A 21,463-nucleotide genomic window follows, 5' to 3' on the forward strand; every position below is an offset into this window, starting at 1 on the left:
GTTGTAGGAGGGGTACTTTGATTATCACCTGCTGGGAATACAGCTTGTGAATTGTTTCCAATACTGCCTCCCTGTCGGAGGGAGACGTTGGTAAAGCAGACTTCAGGAACCTGCGAGGGGGAAACGTCTCGACTTTCCAATCTGTACCCCTGGGATCCTACTTGTAGGATCCAGGGGTCCTGTACGGCCCCAGCGTCATGCTGAGAAACTTGGCAGAAGCGGTGGAGGCTTCTGTTCCTGGGAATGGGCTGCCTGCTGCAGTCTTCTTCCCTTTCCTCTATCCCTGGGCAGATATGACTCTTATGGGGACGAAAGGACTGAGGCTGAAAAGACGGTGTCTTTTTCTGCAGAGATGTGACTTAGGGTAAAAACGGTGGATTTTCCAGCAGTTGCCCTGGCCACCAGGTCCGATGGACCGACCCCAAATAACTCCTCCCCTTTATACGGCAATACTTCTTTGTGCCGTTTGGAATCTGCATCACCTGACCACTGTCGTGTCCATAAACATCTTCTGGCAGATATGGACATCGCACTTACTCTTGATGCCAGAGTGCAAATATCCCTCTGTGCATCTCGTATATATAGAAATGCATCCTTTAAATGCTCTATAGTCAATAAAATACTGTCCCTGTCAAGGGTATCAATATTTTTAGTCAGGGAATCCGACCAAGCCACCCCAGCTCTGCACATCCAGGCTGAGGCGATCGCTGGTCGCAGTATAACACCAGTATGTGTGTATATACTTCTTAGGATATTTTCCAGCCTCCTATCAGTTGGCTCCTTGAGGACGGCCCTATCTGGAGACGGTACCGCCACTTGTTTTTATAAGCGTGTGAGCGCCTTATCCACCCTAAGGGGTGTTTCCCAACGCGCCCTAACTTCTGGCGGGAAAGGGTATACCGCCAATAATTTTCTATCGGGGGAAACCCACGCATCATCACACACTTCATTTAATTTATCTGATTCAGGAAAAACTACAGGTAGTTTTTTCACACCCCACATAATACCCTTTTTTGTGGTACTTGTAGTATCAGAAATATGTAACACCTCCTTCATTGCCCTTAACAAGTAACGTGTGGCCCTAAAGGAAAATACGTTTGTTTCTTCACCGTCGACACTGAAATCAGTGTCCGTGTCTGTGTCGACCGACTGAGGTAAATGGGCGTTTTAAAGCCCCTGACGGTGTTTGAGACGCCTGGACAGGTACTATTTTGTTTGCCGGCCGTCTCTGTTGACATTATCACGTAATTCCTTGAATAAGCCATCCATTCCGGTGTCGACTCCCTAGAGAGTGACATCACCATTACAGGCAATTGCTCCGCCTCCTCACCAACATCGTCCTCATACATGTCGACACACACGTACCGACACACAGCACACACACAGGGAATGCTCTGATAGAGGACAAGACCCCACTAGCCCTTTGGGGAGACAGAGGGAGAGTTTGCCAGCACACACCAAAAACGCTATAATTATACAGGGACAACCTTTATATAAGTGTTTTTCCCTTATAGCATTTTAATATATATAGTCATATCGCCAAATAAGTGCCCCCCCTCTCTGTTTTAACCCTGTTTCTGTAGTGCAGTGCAGGGGAGAGCCTGGGAGCCTTCCCACCAGCATTTCTGTGAGGGAAAATGGCGCTGTGTGCTGAGGAGAATAGGCCCCGCCCCCTTTTCGGCGGGCTTCTTCTCCCGTTTTTCTGAGACCTGGCAGGGGTTAAATACATCCATATAGCCCCCAGGGGCTATATGTGATGTATTTTTAGCCAGAATAAGGTACTATCATTGCTGCCCAGGGCGCCCCCCCCCAGCGCCCTGCACCCTCAGTGACCGCTGCTATGAAGTGTGCTGACAACAATGGCGCACAGCTGCAGTGCTGTGCGCTACCTTATGAAGACTGAAAAGTCTTCTGCCGCCGGTTTCTGGACCTCTTCACTTTTCGGCATCTGCAAGGGGGTCGGCGGCGCGGCTCCGGGACGAACCCCAGGGTGAGACCTGTGTTCCGACTCCCTCTGGAGCTAATGGTGTCCAGTAGCCTAAGAAGCCAATCCATCCTGCACGCAGGTGAGTTCACTTCTCTCCCCTAAGTCCCTCGATGCAGTGAGCCTGTTGCCAGCAGGACTCACTGAAAATAAAAAACCTAACAAAACTTTTACTCTAAGCAGCTCTTTAGGAGAGCCACCTAGATTGCACCCTTCTCGGCCGGGCACAAAAATCTAACTGAGGCTTGGAGGAGGGTCATAGGGGGAGGAGCCAGTGCACACCACCTGATCCTAAAGCTTTTACTTTTGTGCCCTGTCTCCTGCGGAGCCGCTAATCCCCATGGTCCTGACGGAGTCCCCAGCATCCACTTAGGACGTCAGAGAAAATGGCATGCGCGGCCATGTACTAGTGATTTGCGCATGCGCACTGGAGATGTACCCGTGAAAAAGGTGAGGGTGCCATGTTCGCAGAGACCTGCTCAAGCAGAGTAGACATGCTGTCAGAGAGCAGGGGGCCTGCAATGGAGATTGCACGCGGGCCCTCTCCTCTCTTAAAAATGCCCATGGTGAGAACTTCTGGGTTTATGACCTGGGAGTCCTTCTGCTCATGCAGTGGCAGGAATCCTGTTGGATCCCTCTTGAGGAATTATGCGAATAGAAGCCAATACAGGCTTCTATAGGCACAGCCATCTACAGATGGCACTATATATATTAGCTACAAGCTCCGGAAAGTTTAACTTCCCGCAGTTGTTACCGCTTGATTCTGGAGTATAGCGCAATCACATGCAAGATATGCTCTGCAAGTGGACTCTGCTTTAGCTCCTTATAGTATACAATAAAGAGCTGCAAATTTAATTATTTATTAGGTTAAAGAAGGGAAATATATCCTGAAAGTAATAAGAAGGCAAGAAAAATACAGATCAATATTTACTATGACTTCAAGGCAGATTCAGGAAACAGCAGGGCAAGACCTACTTATGACCACAGAGAGAAGAACCAGATGGAAAAATTATCAGGGGAGACATATGTTATAGATATAGGTACTTCCTGTCACTTATTCTTTTCCTGAATTGGTAACATAAGTTACATTTATCTGGGTTAGGATGGCCATGCATTTTGCTGCTTGTTGTTCTAAAGTAATGTTGCATGGATTTTTAAAGAAAATCAATAGGAACGTCAATAGAAAAAGAACAACACATACAGATTGATTTTGAGAGTTACGCAGAGATTTAAAATACAATTATGAGCAACTTGCTCTGCACAAACCACAATCATTAATATATTGGGTTTTCCGTACATTTTCTCTGTCACCTTTAGGACATGTTTTCATTTACTGTTATATAGAACAAAACAAAAGCAAATCCCATATATTAAAACTTACATATTCTTTCACATTTTTTGTCTTGACAGCTTTGTATGATGAGTAAGCTGGATATAAAGTGCCAAACAGCAACCTACAAAGTAAAATACATTAATACAAAGTACTACAGAAAATGTAACTACAGCAGAATAAATACAACTTTATAAAAAAAAAATGCTTAAACCTGACAAAATGCGACGGGTAAAGATATTGTAAACATAAACATGCCACAAAAACTATAAAAACTAATCAACTGCAGGTGTCCAGTAACACTGCTGCATCAGAAGAAAATAACAAACAAGGAAAATACAGCAAAATAGATAAATAAATAAATAAATAAAAAAAAAATAAGAATTTACTTACCGATAATTCTATTTCTCGTAGTCCGTAGTGGATGCTGGGGACTCCGTAAGGACCATGGGGATTAGCGGCTCCGCAGGAGACAGGGCACAAAAGTAAAAGCTTTAGGATCAGGTGGTGTGCACTGGCTCCTCCCCCTATGACCCTCCTCCAAGCCTCAGTTAGGATACTGTGCCCGGACGAGCGTACACAATAAGGAAGGATTTTGAATCCCGGGTAAGACTCATACCAGCCACACCAATCACACTGTACAACCTGTGATCTGAACCCAGTTAACAGCATGATAACAACGGAGCCTCTGAAAAGATGGCTCACAACAATAATAACCCGTTTTAGTTAACAATAACTATGTACAAGTATTGCAGACAATCCCAACTTGGGATGGGCGCCCAGCATCCACTACGGACTACGAGAAATAGAATTATCGGTAAGTAAATTCTTATTTTCTCTGACGTCCTAAGTGGATGCTGGGTACTCCGTAAGGACCATGGGGATTATACCAAAGCTCCCAAACGGGCGGGAGAGTGCGGATGACTCTGCAGCACCGAATGAGAGAACTCCAGGTCCTCCTCAGCCAGGGTATCAAATTTGTAGAATTTAGCAAACGTGTTTGCCCCTGACCAAGTAGCAGCTCGGCAAAGTTGTAAAGCCGAGACCCCTCGGGCAGCCGCCCAAGATGAGCCCACCTTCCTTGTGGAATGGGCATTTACATATTTTGGCTGTGGCAGGCCTGCCACAGAATGTGCAAGCTGAATTGTACTACACATCCAACTAGCAATCGTCTGCTTAGAAGCAAGAGCACCCAGTTTGTTGGGTGCATACAGGATAACAACAAGTCAGTTTTCCTGACTCCAGCCGTCCTGGAAACATATATTTTCAGGGCCCTGACAACATCTAGCAACTTGGAGTCCTCCAAGTCCCTAGTAGCCGCAGGTACCACAATAAGCTGGTTCAGGTGAAACGCTGACACCACCTTAGGGAGAAACTGGGGACGAGTCCGCAGCTCTGCCCTGTCCGAATGGACAATCAGATATGGGCTTTTGTGAGACAAAGCCGCCAATTCTGACACTCGCCTGGCCGAGGCCAGGGCCAACAGCATGGTCACTTTCCATGTGAGATATTTCAAATCCACAGATTTGAGCGGTTTAAACCAATGTGATTTGAGGAATCCCAGAACTACGTTGAGATCCCACAGTGCCACTGGAGGCACAAAAGGGGGTTGTATATGCAGTACTCCCTTGACAAACTTATGGACTTCAGGAACTGAAGCCAATTTTTTCTGGAAGAAAATCGACAGGGCCGAAATTTGAACCTTAATGGACCCCAATTTGAGGCCCATAGACACTCCTGTTTGCAGGAAATGCAGGAATCGACCGAGTTGAAATTCCTCCGTGGGGCCTTCCTGGCCTCACACCATGCAACATATTTTCGCCAAATGTGGTGATAATGTTGTGCGGTCACCTCCTTCCTGGCTCTGACCAGGGTAGGGATGACCTCTTCCGGAATGCCTTTTTCGCTTAGGATCCGGCGTTCAACCGCCATGCCGTCAAACGCAGCCGCGGTAAGACTTGGAACAGACATGATCCTTGCTGAAGCAAGTCCCTTCTTAGTATCTCTTGAAGTTCCGGGTACCAAGTCCTTCTTGGCCAATCCGGAGCCACGAGTATAGTTCTTACTCCTCTCCGTCTTATAATTCTCAGTACCTTGGGTATGAGAGGCAGAGGAGGGAACACATACACCGACTGGTACACCCACGGTGTTACCAGAGCGTCCCTGCTATTGCCTGAGGGTCTCTTGACCTGGCGCAATACCTGTCCAGTTTTTTTGTTCAGACGGGACGCCATCATGTCCACCTTTGGTCTTTCCCAACGGTTCACAATCATGTGGAAGACTTCCACATGAAGTCCCCACTCTCCCGGGTGGAGGTCGTGCCTGCTGAGGAAGTCTGCTTCCCAGTTGTCCACTCCCGGAATGAACACCGCTGACAGTGTTATCACATGATTTTTCGCCCAGCGAAGAATCCTTGCTGCCATTGCCCTCCTGCTTCTTGTGCCGCCCTGTCTGTTTACGTGGGCGACTGCCGTGATGTTGTCCGACTGGATCAGCACCGGTTGACTTTGAAGCAGAGGTCTTCCTAGGCTCAGAGCATTGTAAATTGCCCTTAGCTCCAGTATATTTATGTGGAGAGAAGTCTCCAGACTTGACCACACTCCTTGGAAATTTCTTCCCTGTGTGACTGCTCCCCAGCCTCTCAGGCTGGCATCCGTGGTCACCAGGACCCAGTCCTGAATGCCGAATCTGCTGCCCTCTAGTAGATGAGCACTCTGCAGCCACCACAGAAGAGACACCCTTGTCCTTGGAGACAGGATTATCCGCTGATGCATCTGAAGATGCGATCCGGACCATTCGTCCAGCAGATCCCACTGAAAAATTCTTGCGTGAAATCTGCCGAATGGAATCGCTTCGTAAGAAGCCACCATTTTTCCCAGGACTCTTGTGCATTGCTGCACTGACACTTGGCCTGGTTCTAGGAGGTTCCTAACTAGCTCGGATAACTCCCTGGCTTTCTCCTCCGGGAGAAACACCTTTTTCTGGACTGTGTCCAGAATCATCCCTAGGAACAGCAGACGTGTCGTCGGAATCAGCAGCGATTTTGGAATATTTAGAATCCACCCGTGCTGTCGTAGAACTACTTGAGATAGTGCTACTCCGACCTCCAACTGTTCTCTGGACCTTGCCCTTATCAGGAGATCGTCCAAGTAAGGGATAATTAAGACGCCTTTTCTTTGAAGAAGAATCATCATTTCGGCCATTACCTTGGTAAAGACCCGGGGTGCCGTGGACAATCCAAACGGCAGCGTCTGAAACTGATAGTGACAGTTCTGTACCACGAACCTGAGGTACCCTTGGTAAGAAGGGCAAATTGGGACATGGAGGTAAGCATCCTTGATGTCCAGGGACACCATATAGTCCCCTTCTTCCTGGTTCGCTATCACTGCTCTGAGTGACTCCATCTTGATTTGAACCTTTGTATGTAAGTGTTCAAAGATTTCAGATTTAGAATAGGTCTCACCGAGCCGTCTGGCTTCAGTACCACAAATAGTGTGGAATAATACCCCTTTCCTTGTTGTAGGAGGGGTACTTTGATTATCACCTGCTGGGAATACAGCTTGTGAATTGTTTCCAATACTGCCTCCCTGTCGGAGGGAGACGTTGGTAAAGCAGACTTCAGGAACCTGCGAGGGGGAGACGTCTCGAACTTCCAATCTGTACCCCTGGGATACTACTTGTAGGATCCAGGGGTCCACTTGCGAGTGAGCCCACTGCGCGCTGAAACTCTTGAGACGACCCCCCACCACACCTGAGTCCGCTTGTACGGCCCCAGCGTCATGCTGAGGACTTGGCAGAAGCGGTGGAGGGCTTCTGTTCCTGGGAAGGAGCTGCCTGCTGCAGTCTTCTTCCCTTTCCTCTACCCCTGGGCAGATATGACTGGCCTTTTGCCCGCTTGCCCTTATGGGGACGAAAGGACTAAGGCTGAAAAGACGGTGTCTTTTTCTGCTGAGATGTGACTTGGGGTAAAAAAGGTGGATTTTCCAGCTGTTGCCGTGGCCACCAGGTCCGATGGACCGACCCCAAATAACTCCTCCCCTTTATACGGCAATACTTCCATGTGCCGTTTGGAATCTGCATCACCTGACCACTGTCGTGTCCATAAACATCTTCTGGCAGACATGGACATCGCACTTACTCTTGATGCCAGAGTGCAAATATCCCTCTGTGCATCTCGCATATATAGAAATGCATCTTTTAAATGCTCTATAGTCAATAAAATACTGTCCCTGTCAAGGGTATCAATATTTTCAGTCAGGGAATCCGACCAAGCCACCCCAGCGCTGCACATCCAGGCTGAGGCGATCGCTGGTCGCAGTATAACACCAGTATGTGTGTATATACTTTTTAGGATATTTTCCAGCCTCCTATCAGCTGGCTCCTTGAGGGCGGCCGTATCTGGAGACGGTAACGCCACTTGTTTTGATAAGCGTGTGAGCGCCTTATCCACCCTAGGGGGTGTTTCCCAACTCGCCCTAACTTCTGGCGGGAAAGGGTATAACGCCAATAATTTTCTATCGGGGGAAACCCACGCATCATCACACACTTCATTTAATTTATCTGATTCAGGAAAAACTACAGGTAGTTTTTTCACACCCCACATAATACCCTTTTTTGTGGTACTTGTAGTATCAGAAATATGTAACACCTCCTTCATTGCCCTTAACATGTAACGTGTGGCCCTAATGGAAAATACGTTTGTTTCTTCACCGTCGACACTGGAGTCAGTGTCCGTGTCTGTGTCGACCGACTGAGGTAATGGGCGTTTTAAAGCCCCTGACGGTGTTTGAGACGCCTGGACAGGTACTAATTGGTTTGCCGGCCGTCTCATGTCGTCAACCGACCTTGCAGCGTGTTGACATTATCACGTAATTCCCTAAATAAGCCATCCATTCCGGTGTCGACTCCCTAGAGAGTGACATCACCATTACAGGCAATTGCTCCGCCTCCTCACCAACATCGTCCTCATACATGTCGACACACACGTACCGACACACAGCACACACACAGGGAATGCTCTGATAGAGGACAGGACCCCACTAGCCCTTTGGGGAGACAGAGGGAGAGTTTGCCAGCACACACCAAAACGCTATAATTATACAGGGACAACCTTATATAAGTGTTTTCCCTTATAGCATCTTAATATATTATAATATCGCCACACAAAATGCCCCCCCTCTCTGTTTTAACCCTGTTTCTGTAGTGCAGTGCAGGGGAGAGCCTGGGAGCCTTCCTAGCAGCGGAGCTGTGTAGGAAAATGGTGCTGTGTGCTGAGGAGAATAGGCCCCGCCCCCTTTTCGGTGGGCTTCTTCTCCCGTTTTTCTGACAACCTGGCAGAGGTTAAATACATCCATATAGCCCCAGAGGCTATATGTGATGTATTTTTAGCCAGCATAGGTACTTTCATTGCTGCCCAGGGCGCCCCCCCCAGCGCCCTGCACCCTCAGTGACCGTTGGTGTGAAGTGTGCTGAGAGCAATGGCGCACAGCTGCCGTGCTGTGCGCTACCTTAAGAAGACTGGGAAGTCTTCAGCCGCCGATTTCTGGACCTCTTCTCTCTTCAGCATCTGCAAGGGGGTCGGCGGCGCGGCTCCGGTGACCCATCCAGGCTGTACCTGTGATCGTCCCTCTGGAGCTAGTGTCCAGTAGCCTAAGAAGCCAATCCATCCTGCACGCAGGTGAGTTCACTTCTTCTCCCCTAAGTCCCTCGTTGCAGTGAGCCTGTTGCCAGCAGGACTCACTGAAAATAAAAAAACCTAACAAAACTTTTACTCTAAGCAGCTCTTTAGGAGAGCCACCTAGATTGCACCCTTCTCGGCCGGGCACAAAAACCTAACTGAGGCTTGGAGGAGGGTCATAGGGGGAGGAGCCAGTGCACACCACCTGATCCTAAAGCTTTTACTTTTGTGCCCTGTCTCCTGCGGAGCCGCTAATCCCCATGGTCCTTACGGAGTCCCCAGCATCCACTTAGGATGTCAGAGAAAATATATATATATATATATTGTTTGAATGTGACAAAATATTTTTAGATTACTCCGCTTTCATAAAATAAATCTCCCATAGCATACACAGGTGTACCAAAAAGATTAGGGGCCTAATTCAGACCTGCTCGCAGCAAAAAATTTGTTCTCTAATGGAATCAACCATGTGCACTGCAGGGGGGTTCAGATATAACGTGCAGAGAGAGTTAGATTTGGGTGGGTTATATATTGTTTCTGTGCAGGGTAAATACTGGCTTCTTTATTTTTACACTGAAATTTAGATTTCAGTTTGAACACACCCGACCCAAATCTAACCCTCCCTGCACATGTTATATCTGCCCCCCTCCCTCCCCCCCTGCAGTGCACATTGCACATGGTTTTGCCCATTAGAGAACAAATTTGCTGCTGCTGAATTGAGCCCTATATACTGTATAATATAACACGGCAACTCATGTTTAGTCAATAATGGTAATGACTGCATGTCCTGGACGAGGAAGTGTCAGTCGTAATCTTTCCTCTGTTACTAGAATAATAGAAAGAGATTAGTTCCTGGGATGCAGCACACATTTCTGCTGACAGGACAAAGGCATTTATAGAGAGGCACTGCTATTAACACGTCAGATTAACTCCTTTATATGTCATACCCAAACAGTGGATTTCAAACTCATTTTATGAGCAGAAACTAAAATAAACTAAAATAAAACAAAAATATTTTTGGAATGTTGTAAGATTTAAAGTAGCAACAAGCAGTAGTTCTAATTGTTTCCCGGGTTATACAGATAGTATTTGGTGATATTATTTAGAATCTGGTCTATCGGTTTTTGAAAAATTATTTAAAAAGTTTTTTAAAAATGCAGTTCCTTCAGCACTCAACTTAATGCAATTTTATTAATCAAATTATCAGTTTTATTACCAACAGACAGGAAGCTTAATCCACACTTCTCTAAAACAATGCCATGCAAATGGCTCAATGGAGAGCAAATTAACTCCATGTCGAGTTTGCTCAACATACATGGAAAAAAATGGCAACGTAACATTATTAGTCCATTACTCCACAGGACCGGACTGAATGCAAGCAGTTAATGATTTAATTAGTGTAATCAGTTGTTACTAGATTAGAAGTGGATGGTCACTGGTACCCCTTGTGAGTGGGGACACATGGGGTAGTTTTGAAGTAACGGTGGGGGATCTGAGATTATGTGGGTGCAATTTATGGGAAGAGGAAATAAGTGCCATATGGGGAACTTGTGGCAAATGATGAGTCTGGGAGCATGAGGGGGAATAAGAAGCAAGTGAGATGGTATCTGGATGATGGATCAATAGTGTCTAGGTTGACAGTCAATACGTTGGCACCATATGGTTGACATACATTAGGTCGACAGATGAAAGGTCAACAGTTCTTAAGATCGTCAGGTACAAAAATAAGATTTTACTCACCGGTAAATCTATTTCTCGTAGTCCGTAGTGGATGCTGGGGACTCCGTAAGGACCATGGGGAATAGACGGGCTCCGCAGGAGACTGGGCACTCTAAGAAAGAATTAGTACTACTGGTGTGCACTGGCTCCTCCCTCTATGCCCCTCCTCCAGACCTCAGTTAAGGAAACTGTGCCCGGAAGAGCTGACATTACAAGGAAAGGATTTTGGAATCCAGGGTAAGACTCATACCAGCCACACCAATCACACCGTATAACTTGTGATAACATACCCAGTTAACAGTATGAACAACAACAGAGCATCAAACAACGGATGCCAACAGAACCCTTTATTAAGCAATAACTATATACACGTATTGCAGAAAAAGTCCGCACTTGGGACGGGCGCCCAGCATCCACTACGGACTACGAGAAATAGATTTACCGGTGAGTAAAATCTTATTTTCTCTAACGTCCTAGTGGAAGCTGGGGACTCCGTAAGGACCATGGGGATTATACCAAAGCTCCCAAACGGGCGGGAGAGTGCGGATGACTCTGCAGCACCGATTGAGCAAACACAAGGTCCTCCTTAGCCAGGGTATCAAACTTGTAGAACTTTGCAAAGGTGTTTGAACCCGACCAAGTAGCTGCTCGGCAAAGCTGTAATGCCGAGACCCCTCGGGCAGCCGCCCAAGAAGAGCCCACTTTCCTTGTGGAATGGGCTTTCACTGATTTTGGATGCGGCAATCCAGCCGCAGAATGAGCCTGCTGAATCGTGTTACAGATCCAGCGAGCAATAGTTTGCTTTGAAGCAGGAGCACCCAGCTTGTTGGATGCATACAGGATAAACAGCGAGTCAGTTTTCCTGACTCCAGCCGTCCTGGCTACATAAATCTTCAAAGCCCTGACTACATCAAGCAACTTGGAATCCTCCAAGTCACGAGTAGCCGCAGGCACCACAATAGGTTGGTTCAAATGAAAAGATGACACCACCTTCGGCAGAAATTGCGGACGAGTCCGTAATTCTGCCCTGTCCATATGGAAAACCAGATAGGGGCTTTTACATGACAAAGCCGCCAATTCTGACACACGCCTAGCCGAAGCTAAGGCCAATAGCATGACCACTTTCCACGTGAGATATTTTAACTCCACAGTCTTAAGTGGCTCAAACCAGTGAGATTTTAGGAAACTCAACACCACGTTAAGATCCCAAGGTGCCACTGGTGGCACAAAAGGGGGATGAATATGCAGCACTCCCTTAACAAACGTCTGAACCTCAGGAAGTGAAGCCAGTTCCTTTTGAAAGAAAATGGATAGGGCCGAAATCTGGACCTTTATGGACCCCAATTTTAAGCCCATAGTCACTCCTGACTGTAGGAAGTGCAGGAACCGGCCCAGCTGGAATTCCTCTGTAGGGGCCTTCCTGGCCTCACACCAAGCAACATATTTTCGCCATATACGGTGATAATGTTTTGCTGTCACGTCCTTCCTAGCCTTTATTAGCGTAGGAATAACTTCATCCGGAATGCCTTTTTCTTGACCAATCCGGGACAATGAGTATTGTTCTCATCCCTCTTTTTCTTACGATTCTCAGCACCTTGGGTATGAGAGGAAGAGGAGGAAACACATAGACCGACTGGAACACCCACGGTGTTACTAGTGCGTCCACAGCTATCGCCTGAGGGTCTCTTGACCTGGCGCAATACCTTTTTAGCTTTTTGTTGAGGCGGGATGCCATCATGTCCACCTGTGGCAGTTCCCATCGATTTGTAATCTGTGTGAAGACTTCTTGATGAAGTCCCCACTCTCCCGGGTGGAGGTCGTGCCTGCTGAGGAAGTCTGCTTCCCAGTTGTCCACTCCCGGAATGAACACTGCTGACAGTGCTTGCACGTGATTCTCCGCCCAACGAAGAATCCTGGTGGCTTCTGCCATCGCCACCCTGCTTCTTGTGCCGCCTTGGCGGTTTACATGATCCACTGCGGTGATGTTGTCTAACTAAATCAGCACCGGTTGGTTGCGAAGCAGAGGCTCCGCTTGACTCAGGGCGTTGTATATGGCCCTTAGTTCCAGGATATTGATGTGCAGACAAGCCTCCTGACTTGACCACAGCCCTTGGAAGTTTCTTCCCTGAGTGACTGCCCCCCATCCTCGGAGGCTTGCATCCGTGGTCACCAGGACCCAGTTCTGTATGCCGAACCTGCGGCCCTCGAGAAGGTGAGCACTCTGCAGCCACCACAGAAGAGACACCCTGGCCCTGGGGGATAGGGTGATCAGTCGATGCATCTGAAGATGCGATCCGGACCACTTGTCCAACAGATCCCACTGAAAGGTTCTCGCATGGAACCTGCCGAAGGGAATGGCTTCGTATGACGCCACCATCTTTCCCAGGACTCGCGTGCAGTGATGCACCGACACCTGTTTTGGTTTCAAGAGGTCTCTGACCAGAGTCACGAGCTCCTGAGCCTTCTCCGCCGGGAGAAACACCTTCTTCTGGTCCGTGTCCAGAATCATGCCCAGGAAGGGCAGACGAGTCGTAGGGATCAGCTGCGACTTTGGAATATTCAAAATCCAGCCGTGCTGTTGCAACACTTCCTGAGAGTGTGCTACGCTGATCAGCAACTGCTCTCTGGACCTCGCCTTTATGAGGAGATCGTCCAAGTATGGGATAACTGTGACACCTTGCTTTCGAAGGAGCACCATCATTTCCGCCATTACCTTGGTAAATATTCTCGGTGCCGTGGAGAGACCAAACGGCAACGTCTGGAATTGGTAATGACAGTCCTGTACCACAAATCTGAGGTACTCCTGATGACGTGGATAAATGGGGACATGCAGGTAAGCATCCTTTATGTCCAGAGACACCATAAAATCCCCCTCTTCCAGGCTTGCAATGACCGCTCTGAGCGATTCCATCTTGAACTTGAACCTTATCAGGTAAATGTTCAGGGATTTTAAATTCAATATGGGTCTGTCCGTCCGGTTTCGGAACCACAAACATTGTGGAATAGTAACCCCTTCCCTGTTGAGGGAGGGGAACCTGTACCACCACCTGCTGGAGATATAATTTGTGAATTGCCGCTAACACTACTTCCCTTTCTATGGGGGAAGCAGGCAGGGCCGATTTTAGGTAACGGTGAGGGGGCATCACTTCGAATTCTAGCTTGTATCCCTGAGACACAATCTGTATAGCCCAGGGATCCACCTGTGAGCGAACCCACTGGTGGCTGAATTTTCGGAGACGCGCCCCCACCGCTCCCGGCTCCACCTGTGGAGCCCCAGCGTCATGCGGTGGATTTAGTGGAAGCCGGGGAGGACTTCTGTTCCTGGGAACTAGCTGTATGGTGCAGCTTCTTTCCTCTACCCCTGCCTCTGGCAAGAAAGGATGCACCTCTGACTTACTTGCCTTTTGTGATCGAAAGGACTGCATTTGGCAATACGGTGCTTTCTTAGGTTGTGAGGGAATATATGGCAAAAAAATTGACTTTCCAGCCGTAGCTGTGGAAACTAGGTCCGAGAGACCGTCCCCAAACAATTCCTCACCCTTATAGGGTAAAACCTCCATGTGCTTCTTAGAGTCGGCATCACCTGTCCATTGCCGAGTCCACAGGACCCTTCTGGCAGAAATCGACATTGCATTTATTCTAGAGCCCAGTAGGCAAATGTCCCTCTGGGCATCCCTCATGTATAGGACAGCGTCTTTAATATGCCCCAGGGTCAGTAAAATAGTATCCTTGTCCAAGGTATCCAGTTCCTCAGACAGATTATCTGTCCATGCTGCTACAGCACTACACATCCAGGCCGACGCAATTGCCGGCCTCAGTAGAGTACCTGAATGTGTATAAACAGACTTCAGGATACCTTCCTGCTTCCTATCCGCAGGATCCTTTAGGGAGGCCGTATCCTGTGACGGCAGGGCCACCTTCTTAGATAAGCGTGTCAGCGCTTTGTCTACCCTAGGGGAGGATTCCCAGCGCATCCTGTCCGTTGGCGGGAAAGGGTACGCCATAAGTAACCTTTTGGAAATCAGTACTTTCCTATCAGGAGAATCCCACCCTTTTTCACATAACTCATTTAACTCATGTGAAGGGGGAAAAGTCACCTCTTGCTTTTTCTCCCCAAACATATAAACCCTCTTGTCAGGGACAGGGTTTACCTCAGATATGTGCAATACATCCTGCATTGCTATAATCATGTAGCGGATGGCTTTAGCCATTTTAGGCTGCAGTTTTGCATCATCGCCATCGACACTGGAGTCAGAATCCGTGTCGATATCTGTGTCAACAATTTTGGGATAGTGGGCGCTTCTGAGACCCTGACGGCCTCTGCGCTGTAGGATCAGGCATGGGCTGAGACCCCGACTGTCCCAAGGCTTCAGCTTTATTCAACCTTTTATGCAAGGAGTTTACATTATCATTTAACACCTTCCACATATCCATCCAATCAGGTGTCGGCGCCGTCGGCGGAGACACCTCATTCATCTGCACCTGCTCTGCCTCCACATAGCCCTCCTCATCAAACATGTCGACACAAGCGTACCGACACACCACACACACAGGAGATGCTCTATATGAGGACAGGACCCCCACAAGGCCTTTTGGAGAGACAGAGAGAGAGTATGCCAGCACACACCCCAGCGCTATATGACCCAGGAATCACACAGTAACTTAGTGTTTACCCAGTAGCTGCTGTATTTATGATTATTGCGCTAAATTTATGTGCCCCCCCTCTCTTTTTACCCTCTTTCTACCGTGAGTCTGCAGGGGAGAGCCTGGGGAGCTTCCTCTCAGCGGAGCGGTGGAGATAAAATGGCGCTGGTGAGTGCTGAGGAAGAAGCCCCGCCCCCTCAGCGGCGGGCTTCTGTCCCGCGATTTGGTGTAAAAAATGGCGGGGGCTCATGCATATATACAGTGGCCAGCTGTATATATGCTGTTTTTTGCCAGGAGGTACTCAATTGCTGCCCAGGGCGCCCCCCCTGCGCCCTGCACCCTACAGTGACCGGAGTGTGTGGGTTAGTGTGGGAGCAATGGCGCACAGCTGCAGTGCTGTGCGCTACCTCATATGAAGACAGGAGTCTTCTGCCGCCGATTTTGACGTTTTCTTGCTTCACCCGCCGGCTTCTGTCTTCTGGCTCTGCGAGGGGGACGGCGGTGCGGCTCCGGGAACGGACGACCAAGGTTAAGTTCCTGTGTTCGAACCCTCTGGAGCTAATGGTGTCCAGTAGCCTAAGAAGCGCAACCTAGCCGCAGTTAGTAGGTTTGCTTCTCTCCCCTCAGTCCCACGTAGCAGAGAGTCTGTTGCCAGCAGAAGCTCTCTGAAAATAAAAAAACCTAACTAAAATACTTTCTTAATAGCAAGCTCAGGAGAGCTCACTAAAATGCACCCAGCTCCTTCCGGGCACAGATTCTAACTGAGGTCTGGAGGAGGGGCATAGAGGGAGGAGCCAGTGCACACCAGTAGTACTAATTCTTTCTTAGAGTGCCCAGTCTCCTGCGGAGCCCGTCTATTCCCCATGGTCCTTACGGAGTCCCCAGCATCCACTAGGACGTTAGAGAAAGGTCGACAGGTTCAAAGATCGACACACAAATGGTTGACATATGTTTGTTTTTTTACATGTATTCCCAACATTTGCAAACCGAGCCATCTTGCCTGTAGCGAGCCGGTGAAGGTACACTTTTCCATTGATGATGGTGACATACTATCAAACATACAAGATTTGACAAAGAAAACTTGTTTTCAAAATTTGCATGTCAACCACTGTTATATCGACCTATTGTACCTGTCGACCTTAATCACTGTCAATCTTTTGTACCTGTCAACCATTTGGTGTCAATCTAAACACTATAGATTTTCTGCAGCGGGTCCTTGTTGGTGGGTGTGTTCCTGGGTTGCCATCCATCTCTATTTGATGTGCCTGTTTAACCTCCAAATCCGGTATGCAGCTATCTTATAGTTATAGTGTGTATTCCTTTTATTCAATTGTGTGTATGTCTTATTATCTGGAGACTAATAAAAATACATTTGAAGAATAACTGCGGTTTTACCAAGAGGAGTAAGTGACTGCTACAGGCTGATTCCTATCCTTTATTTCTGTAAGCATATTGATTGAAGTGGGATTTCACTGCAGTTTCCCCATGTAAGCCGGTATTTCATATGGAGAAAGTTTTTTGGGGTTACTATCAATTACATGTGGGATTGCACCTGCCACTGTTTCCAGTATCTATCCAGAAGGTATTACACTAGTGTTTTTATGTCTGAGACTGTGATCTGCTTATTCCATCAATACAATCTTAATGAAGAACATCTCATTTGGACAGAAGATACGTGATTTGTGGGAACTGCATTGTGTAATACATTATTAGGAGCGTCGGAGAGCCACCTATTTTTAGTTATCATCACTTCAGTGTTCATTATAAATGTTTGTTAGCCTAGAAGAAGCCCCACTAAGGACTTTCTTGGAGTTTCTTTTTGTAGCCAACACTGAAAATTCCTTAAGTCTTCCGTATCAGCCTATCACAAACTCAGTTCTGCCCATGATGTAGAACTTTTCTTCTAAGCACCCTTAGAGCTACTACTGCTGTTAAGTGCTCCTTCTGTGCAATGTTTCTAAATGCCACCATGTTAGCAAACTCAGGATGCTGCTCTTTTATCCAGGTTCCCAGGGAATCTTTCCCCTAGAGTTCTGTCCCTGGTCACCATACCTTTCCGTTCTTGGCATGATGTCTGTGATGCCCTACCCTCTCATCTGGCACTCTGGCCCCTTTCCCAGGGCTCCTGTGGCTGCACCATCCCATTTCTCTCAAGGCACCCACTCCCCTGTCCCCAGACACCCTCTCCCCTGTATTAAGTAAAAACAAGATACAAATCGATTATATAGCTATTTACATTTTTCATGGTGTGTTTATTTTGTTAACACTGGAAAACTCAAGATTTTTTCCAGCCAAAGTCCTTCATAAAGAACAATGAAACTCGCAAAATCACTAATTATAAGGTATAACACATCCCCTCCCTTACAGCACAGCAGCAATATAAGTACAAAGCACTTGTCCTATGGGCTTGTGCTGTATTCTGTTCCTCTCCTTGGTGATTTACAAATTCCTCAAAATTGACAGTATCATCACTATAATTAAACACTCTCTCTCTCTCTCTCTCTCTCTCTATATATATATATATAAACCTATGGTGCTGTATATATAAACACAAATAATTGTACCCAAAAAACATAAAAATAAAAATATGAAAAAGGGGAAAATGCACCAGCATTTGCACAAGTGCGCCAGAATTTACAGAAATGTACAGGGACAACACTAGCAGTTGCGGATGGGAGAGTTGGGCAGGATAAGAAGCACCTGACTACATTTTGTACTGAATTGTAATTTTTTCCTACAGTAATATTATTTAAATAAGTTGTCCAGGATGTAGATTATACATTTAGGGTTGATGGTCACAGCTTAATAAATAGATGACCAAATTCCCCTCGTCCCCCTCAAAAAGGACCAACTGTTTCCACCTCCTCAGATACGGTGTAATCCAGGCTTTATTATGGATTGTGCATACTGAATCTTCCAAATGCTCTTAAGCAGGAAAGATAATATCTAGGAGCACAATGCCATCTCACTCTCATAACTAATTACATACATCAATTAAGTTACAATGAGCAGTTTATTAGGAGAAAAGTGAATGAAGAAGGTGACTATATAAGTAGGCTGGACTTCGAGGTCTTACTCTATGCACCATACCCTATCACTATGCTGTTTGCAAAGATGGGTAATTGGATGCACACCTTAAAATGCACTAGGTGGACAACTGGATGTGCGGCCTGCCTTTCTGCCATTTTGTAAGTGATGATCCTTAAGCTGGCCATACACTAGGACAATATTGCATAAGAATGTGCGATTTTGATGCTTCATTCGATGCATTGTGTGCACATTATGCATATTTTGGGTACGATTACGATGTGCTGTCCCCAGGGTTGAATGTCGCATCCTCTGATCATATGTGAGCTCATATTATCCGTCGTAATTGTATGCACATTGTACCATGTTTAATGCACATACGATGCATCACTCAATGGAACATTCAATTAGCGTCATTTTGACTGGCATTTTTTTCAAGTGATCATGTGCTTTTTGTGAGGCATACGATCGCTGGATAGATTGTATGCTTCATCGTATGCACATCTGTGTGCAAAAACACCCAAATCGTGTGTCCAGAGCTCCCAGGAGAATCAAAGGGAAATAGTGACAGGAATCAGATCGGATGCTGGTTGTCCTAGTGCAGGCATGTCCAAACTGCGGCCCTCCAGTGTATGGCCAGTATTAAACTAGGACTTACTTATTTACCTGACTGTGCTTACTCTACAGCCGCATGCTACCAAGTTAAACCTATTGCTTGTGTGATTAGAAGACAGGGCCTGCTTCTATTAGTCATCGACCAATACTTACACGTGTTTCTATAAATCAGCACATGATGTAACCAATGTTAATGCATGCAGGACAGGTATTAGAATAATAGCTCATTCCTGTGAGCTGCCTGTGCTCATCCTCCATATACAGCACATCAACATCATGGGTACACCACACAAATACCCCTGCTGCAGCTGCACAGGCTGTGGTGTCATGCGGCCACCCCTCCCACACACATAACACACACATGTACATGGCATGACCAGGGGCTGCATAGCATCACACCATCCAATACGGTACTTACACCACCAGTCTGGAGATGATCCAGGACACCATCCTGGCTGTCCCCGGAGGGGGCTCCCCGGGTGGCGGGCACAGGCCCCGGGCTCTGCACTGGGCGGCGGCGGGATGGTGGGAGGTGAGCGGCTCCTGGGCAGGGAGTAGGTAACAATCCCGGAGCCGGTTAAATCCTCCGTACATGCAACGTCTCTGCAGCAATCCGGGGGGCGTGGCTGACTGTTAAAGGCTACTCTGTGATGAGATACTTGTTCTCGGCGGACAATAAAAGCAGATGCTGGCAGATCGCCGCAGCACGGGAACGAGGACCAGTCGGTGAGAGGATGAGAGGGGCACATTGCCTTTAACGCCATGACATGGATGGCTGCTCGGCTACAAGTTCATTTAGGATACAAATGCACTGAAGAAGGGGAATTACACGCACTCCATATATAACAAATGATCAGATGTATAGTATTCAAGTCTGTGTGTGGTGTTGTCATTATAGAGGGTCCCTCTTTCCAGACACCATTCCATCCAGCATAAACCTGGGTGAACACAAATTAGTTTTATCATCCAGTGTGTGCGCTCTGTGGGGGTCATTCCGACCCGTTCGCACGCTGGTTTTTTTCGCAGCCGTGCGAACGGGTCCGGAATGCGCATGCGCAGCGGCCGCAATGCACAGGCGCGTCGTGGGGAACGCCGGGCGGCGACTGAATTAAAGAAGAAACCGATTGCTTCCGCAATCGCACCGTGATTGACAAGAGGAAGGCGTTCCGGGGCGTCAACTGACCGTTTTCGGGGAGTGGAGATCCGAACGCAGGTGGGTCGAGGCGTTTGGTGGGCTGATGTCTGACGTCAATTCCGGGACCTGAGACGCTGAAGTCATCGCAGTGGGTAAGTCCAGACCTACTTAGAAACTGCACAAAATGTGTTTGCATAGCTCGGCTGCACAAGCTATTGCAGCCTTGCTATGCAAAAATACACTCCCGCATAGGCGGCGTCTAGTTGATCGCACGGGCTGCAAAAAGTTGCAGCATGCGATCAACTCGGAATGACCCCCTGTATTGCTAGCGATGCGTGCTCCCCAGGGATGTGCGGTGAGCTAAATGGCTCAGGAGGCACTGGCTAACCCCAGAGCCAGATTTATATGCAATATATAAGCCAAAGGGTACATCTGGGCATTATACACAGGTGCAGCAGTATAAACTCCTGGAAATCTGGTGAGTTTTGATTAGAGATGTGTGGAAAAGGTCAGCACTGCCTCACCTGCCATAAACTTTTTACTCCAGAGGTTGGGCTATAAAAATTCTTAGAATAATGCAAAGAAGATATTTCAAACAAATTATCAGTATTTTTCATATATTTTATTCAGTCAAAACTCTGGTTTAAACGTACGTATGACAGGAAAGGCTCTGCCTCACCTGCTTCACCCCACCGCACGTCACTGGTGCACCCGCGGGTGTCTAGTGAGGTTCTCTGCCGTCTGTACACGCAGCTCAATTTCGAAAGTGTAACTAACGATGTGTACAGGGGGGTACACACCTAGAGATGTATGCTGAGCGATCTATCACAGACCGCTCGCGATGTGTGCTGAGGGAGGGACGGGGGGCACTCACTTCACACAACGCGGAAGTGAGCGACCTACTAGATTGAGGCTCAATCTAGCACCAGCATCGCTGTGGGGCATACCCGCAAGATATCCGTGCTTAACTGCTAAGCAATGTAGTCAGATTGCTTAGATTTTAAGCACAGATCTTTCTGTGTGTACCCCCCCTTACGTTACCAACGCCGGCAAGCAATATGTTAAATTAGGCTGAACCCCAACAATTTGGCAGTGTCGGAAGACTCGTATATATCATTTGGTCGCTCAGTGTGTAGCATAACATCGTTTGGACAGGAGTTCCATGGAAATCATGAGCGACATCATATCATTTCCATGTTGTACACTGTGTACCCAGTATTAGAATGTAGGTATAACGATGCTTGGTCACACAGACAGATTCTCATTTTTACTCGGCACAGGGAAACGTTTTCTTTTGTCAATATCCATTAATAAAACTCCCTGGCCTATGTC

At 47.4% G+C, this 21,463-nt stretch overlaps 1 protein-coding gene across 3 annotated transcripts in view; it reads right to left on the reverse strand.

Annotated features, from left to right (window-relative positions):
- Positions 1 to 19,641, reverse strand: part of REEP2 (receptor accessory protein 2) — a 188,622-nt gene extending 168,981 nt beyond the window's left edge. For 2 of the 3 annotated variants that reach the window (XM_063927858.1, XM_063927857.1), the window contains exons 1-2: positions 19,415 to 19,640; positions 3,366 to 3,438 (exon numbers count right to left, since the gene is read on the reverse strand). In XM_063927858.1, the coding sequence (XP_063783928.1) occupies positions 3,366 to 3,438; positions 19,415 to 19,590 (249 nt within the window). In that variant the 5' untranslated portion in view covers positions 19,591 to 19,640. Of the gene's footprint in view, positions 1 to 3,365; positions 3,439 to 19,414 lie in introns of all 3 variants that reach the window. The other variant, XM_063927859.1, reaches the window with a different exon arrangement.
- Between the last annotated feature and the right edge of the window lie 1,822 nt (positions 19,642 to 21,463).

Source organism: Pseudophryne corroboree, chromosome 6 (genome assembly GCF_028390025.1).
Source record: "Pseudophryne corroboree isolate aPseCor3 chromosome 6, aPseCor3.hap2, whole genome shotgun sequence".
NCBI lineage: Eukaryota > Metazoa > Chordata > Amphibia > Anura > Myobatrachidae > Pseudophryne > Pseudophryne corroboree.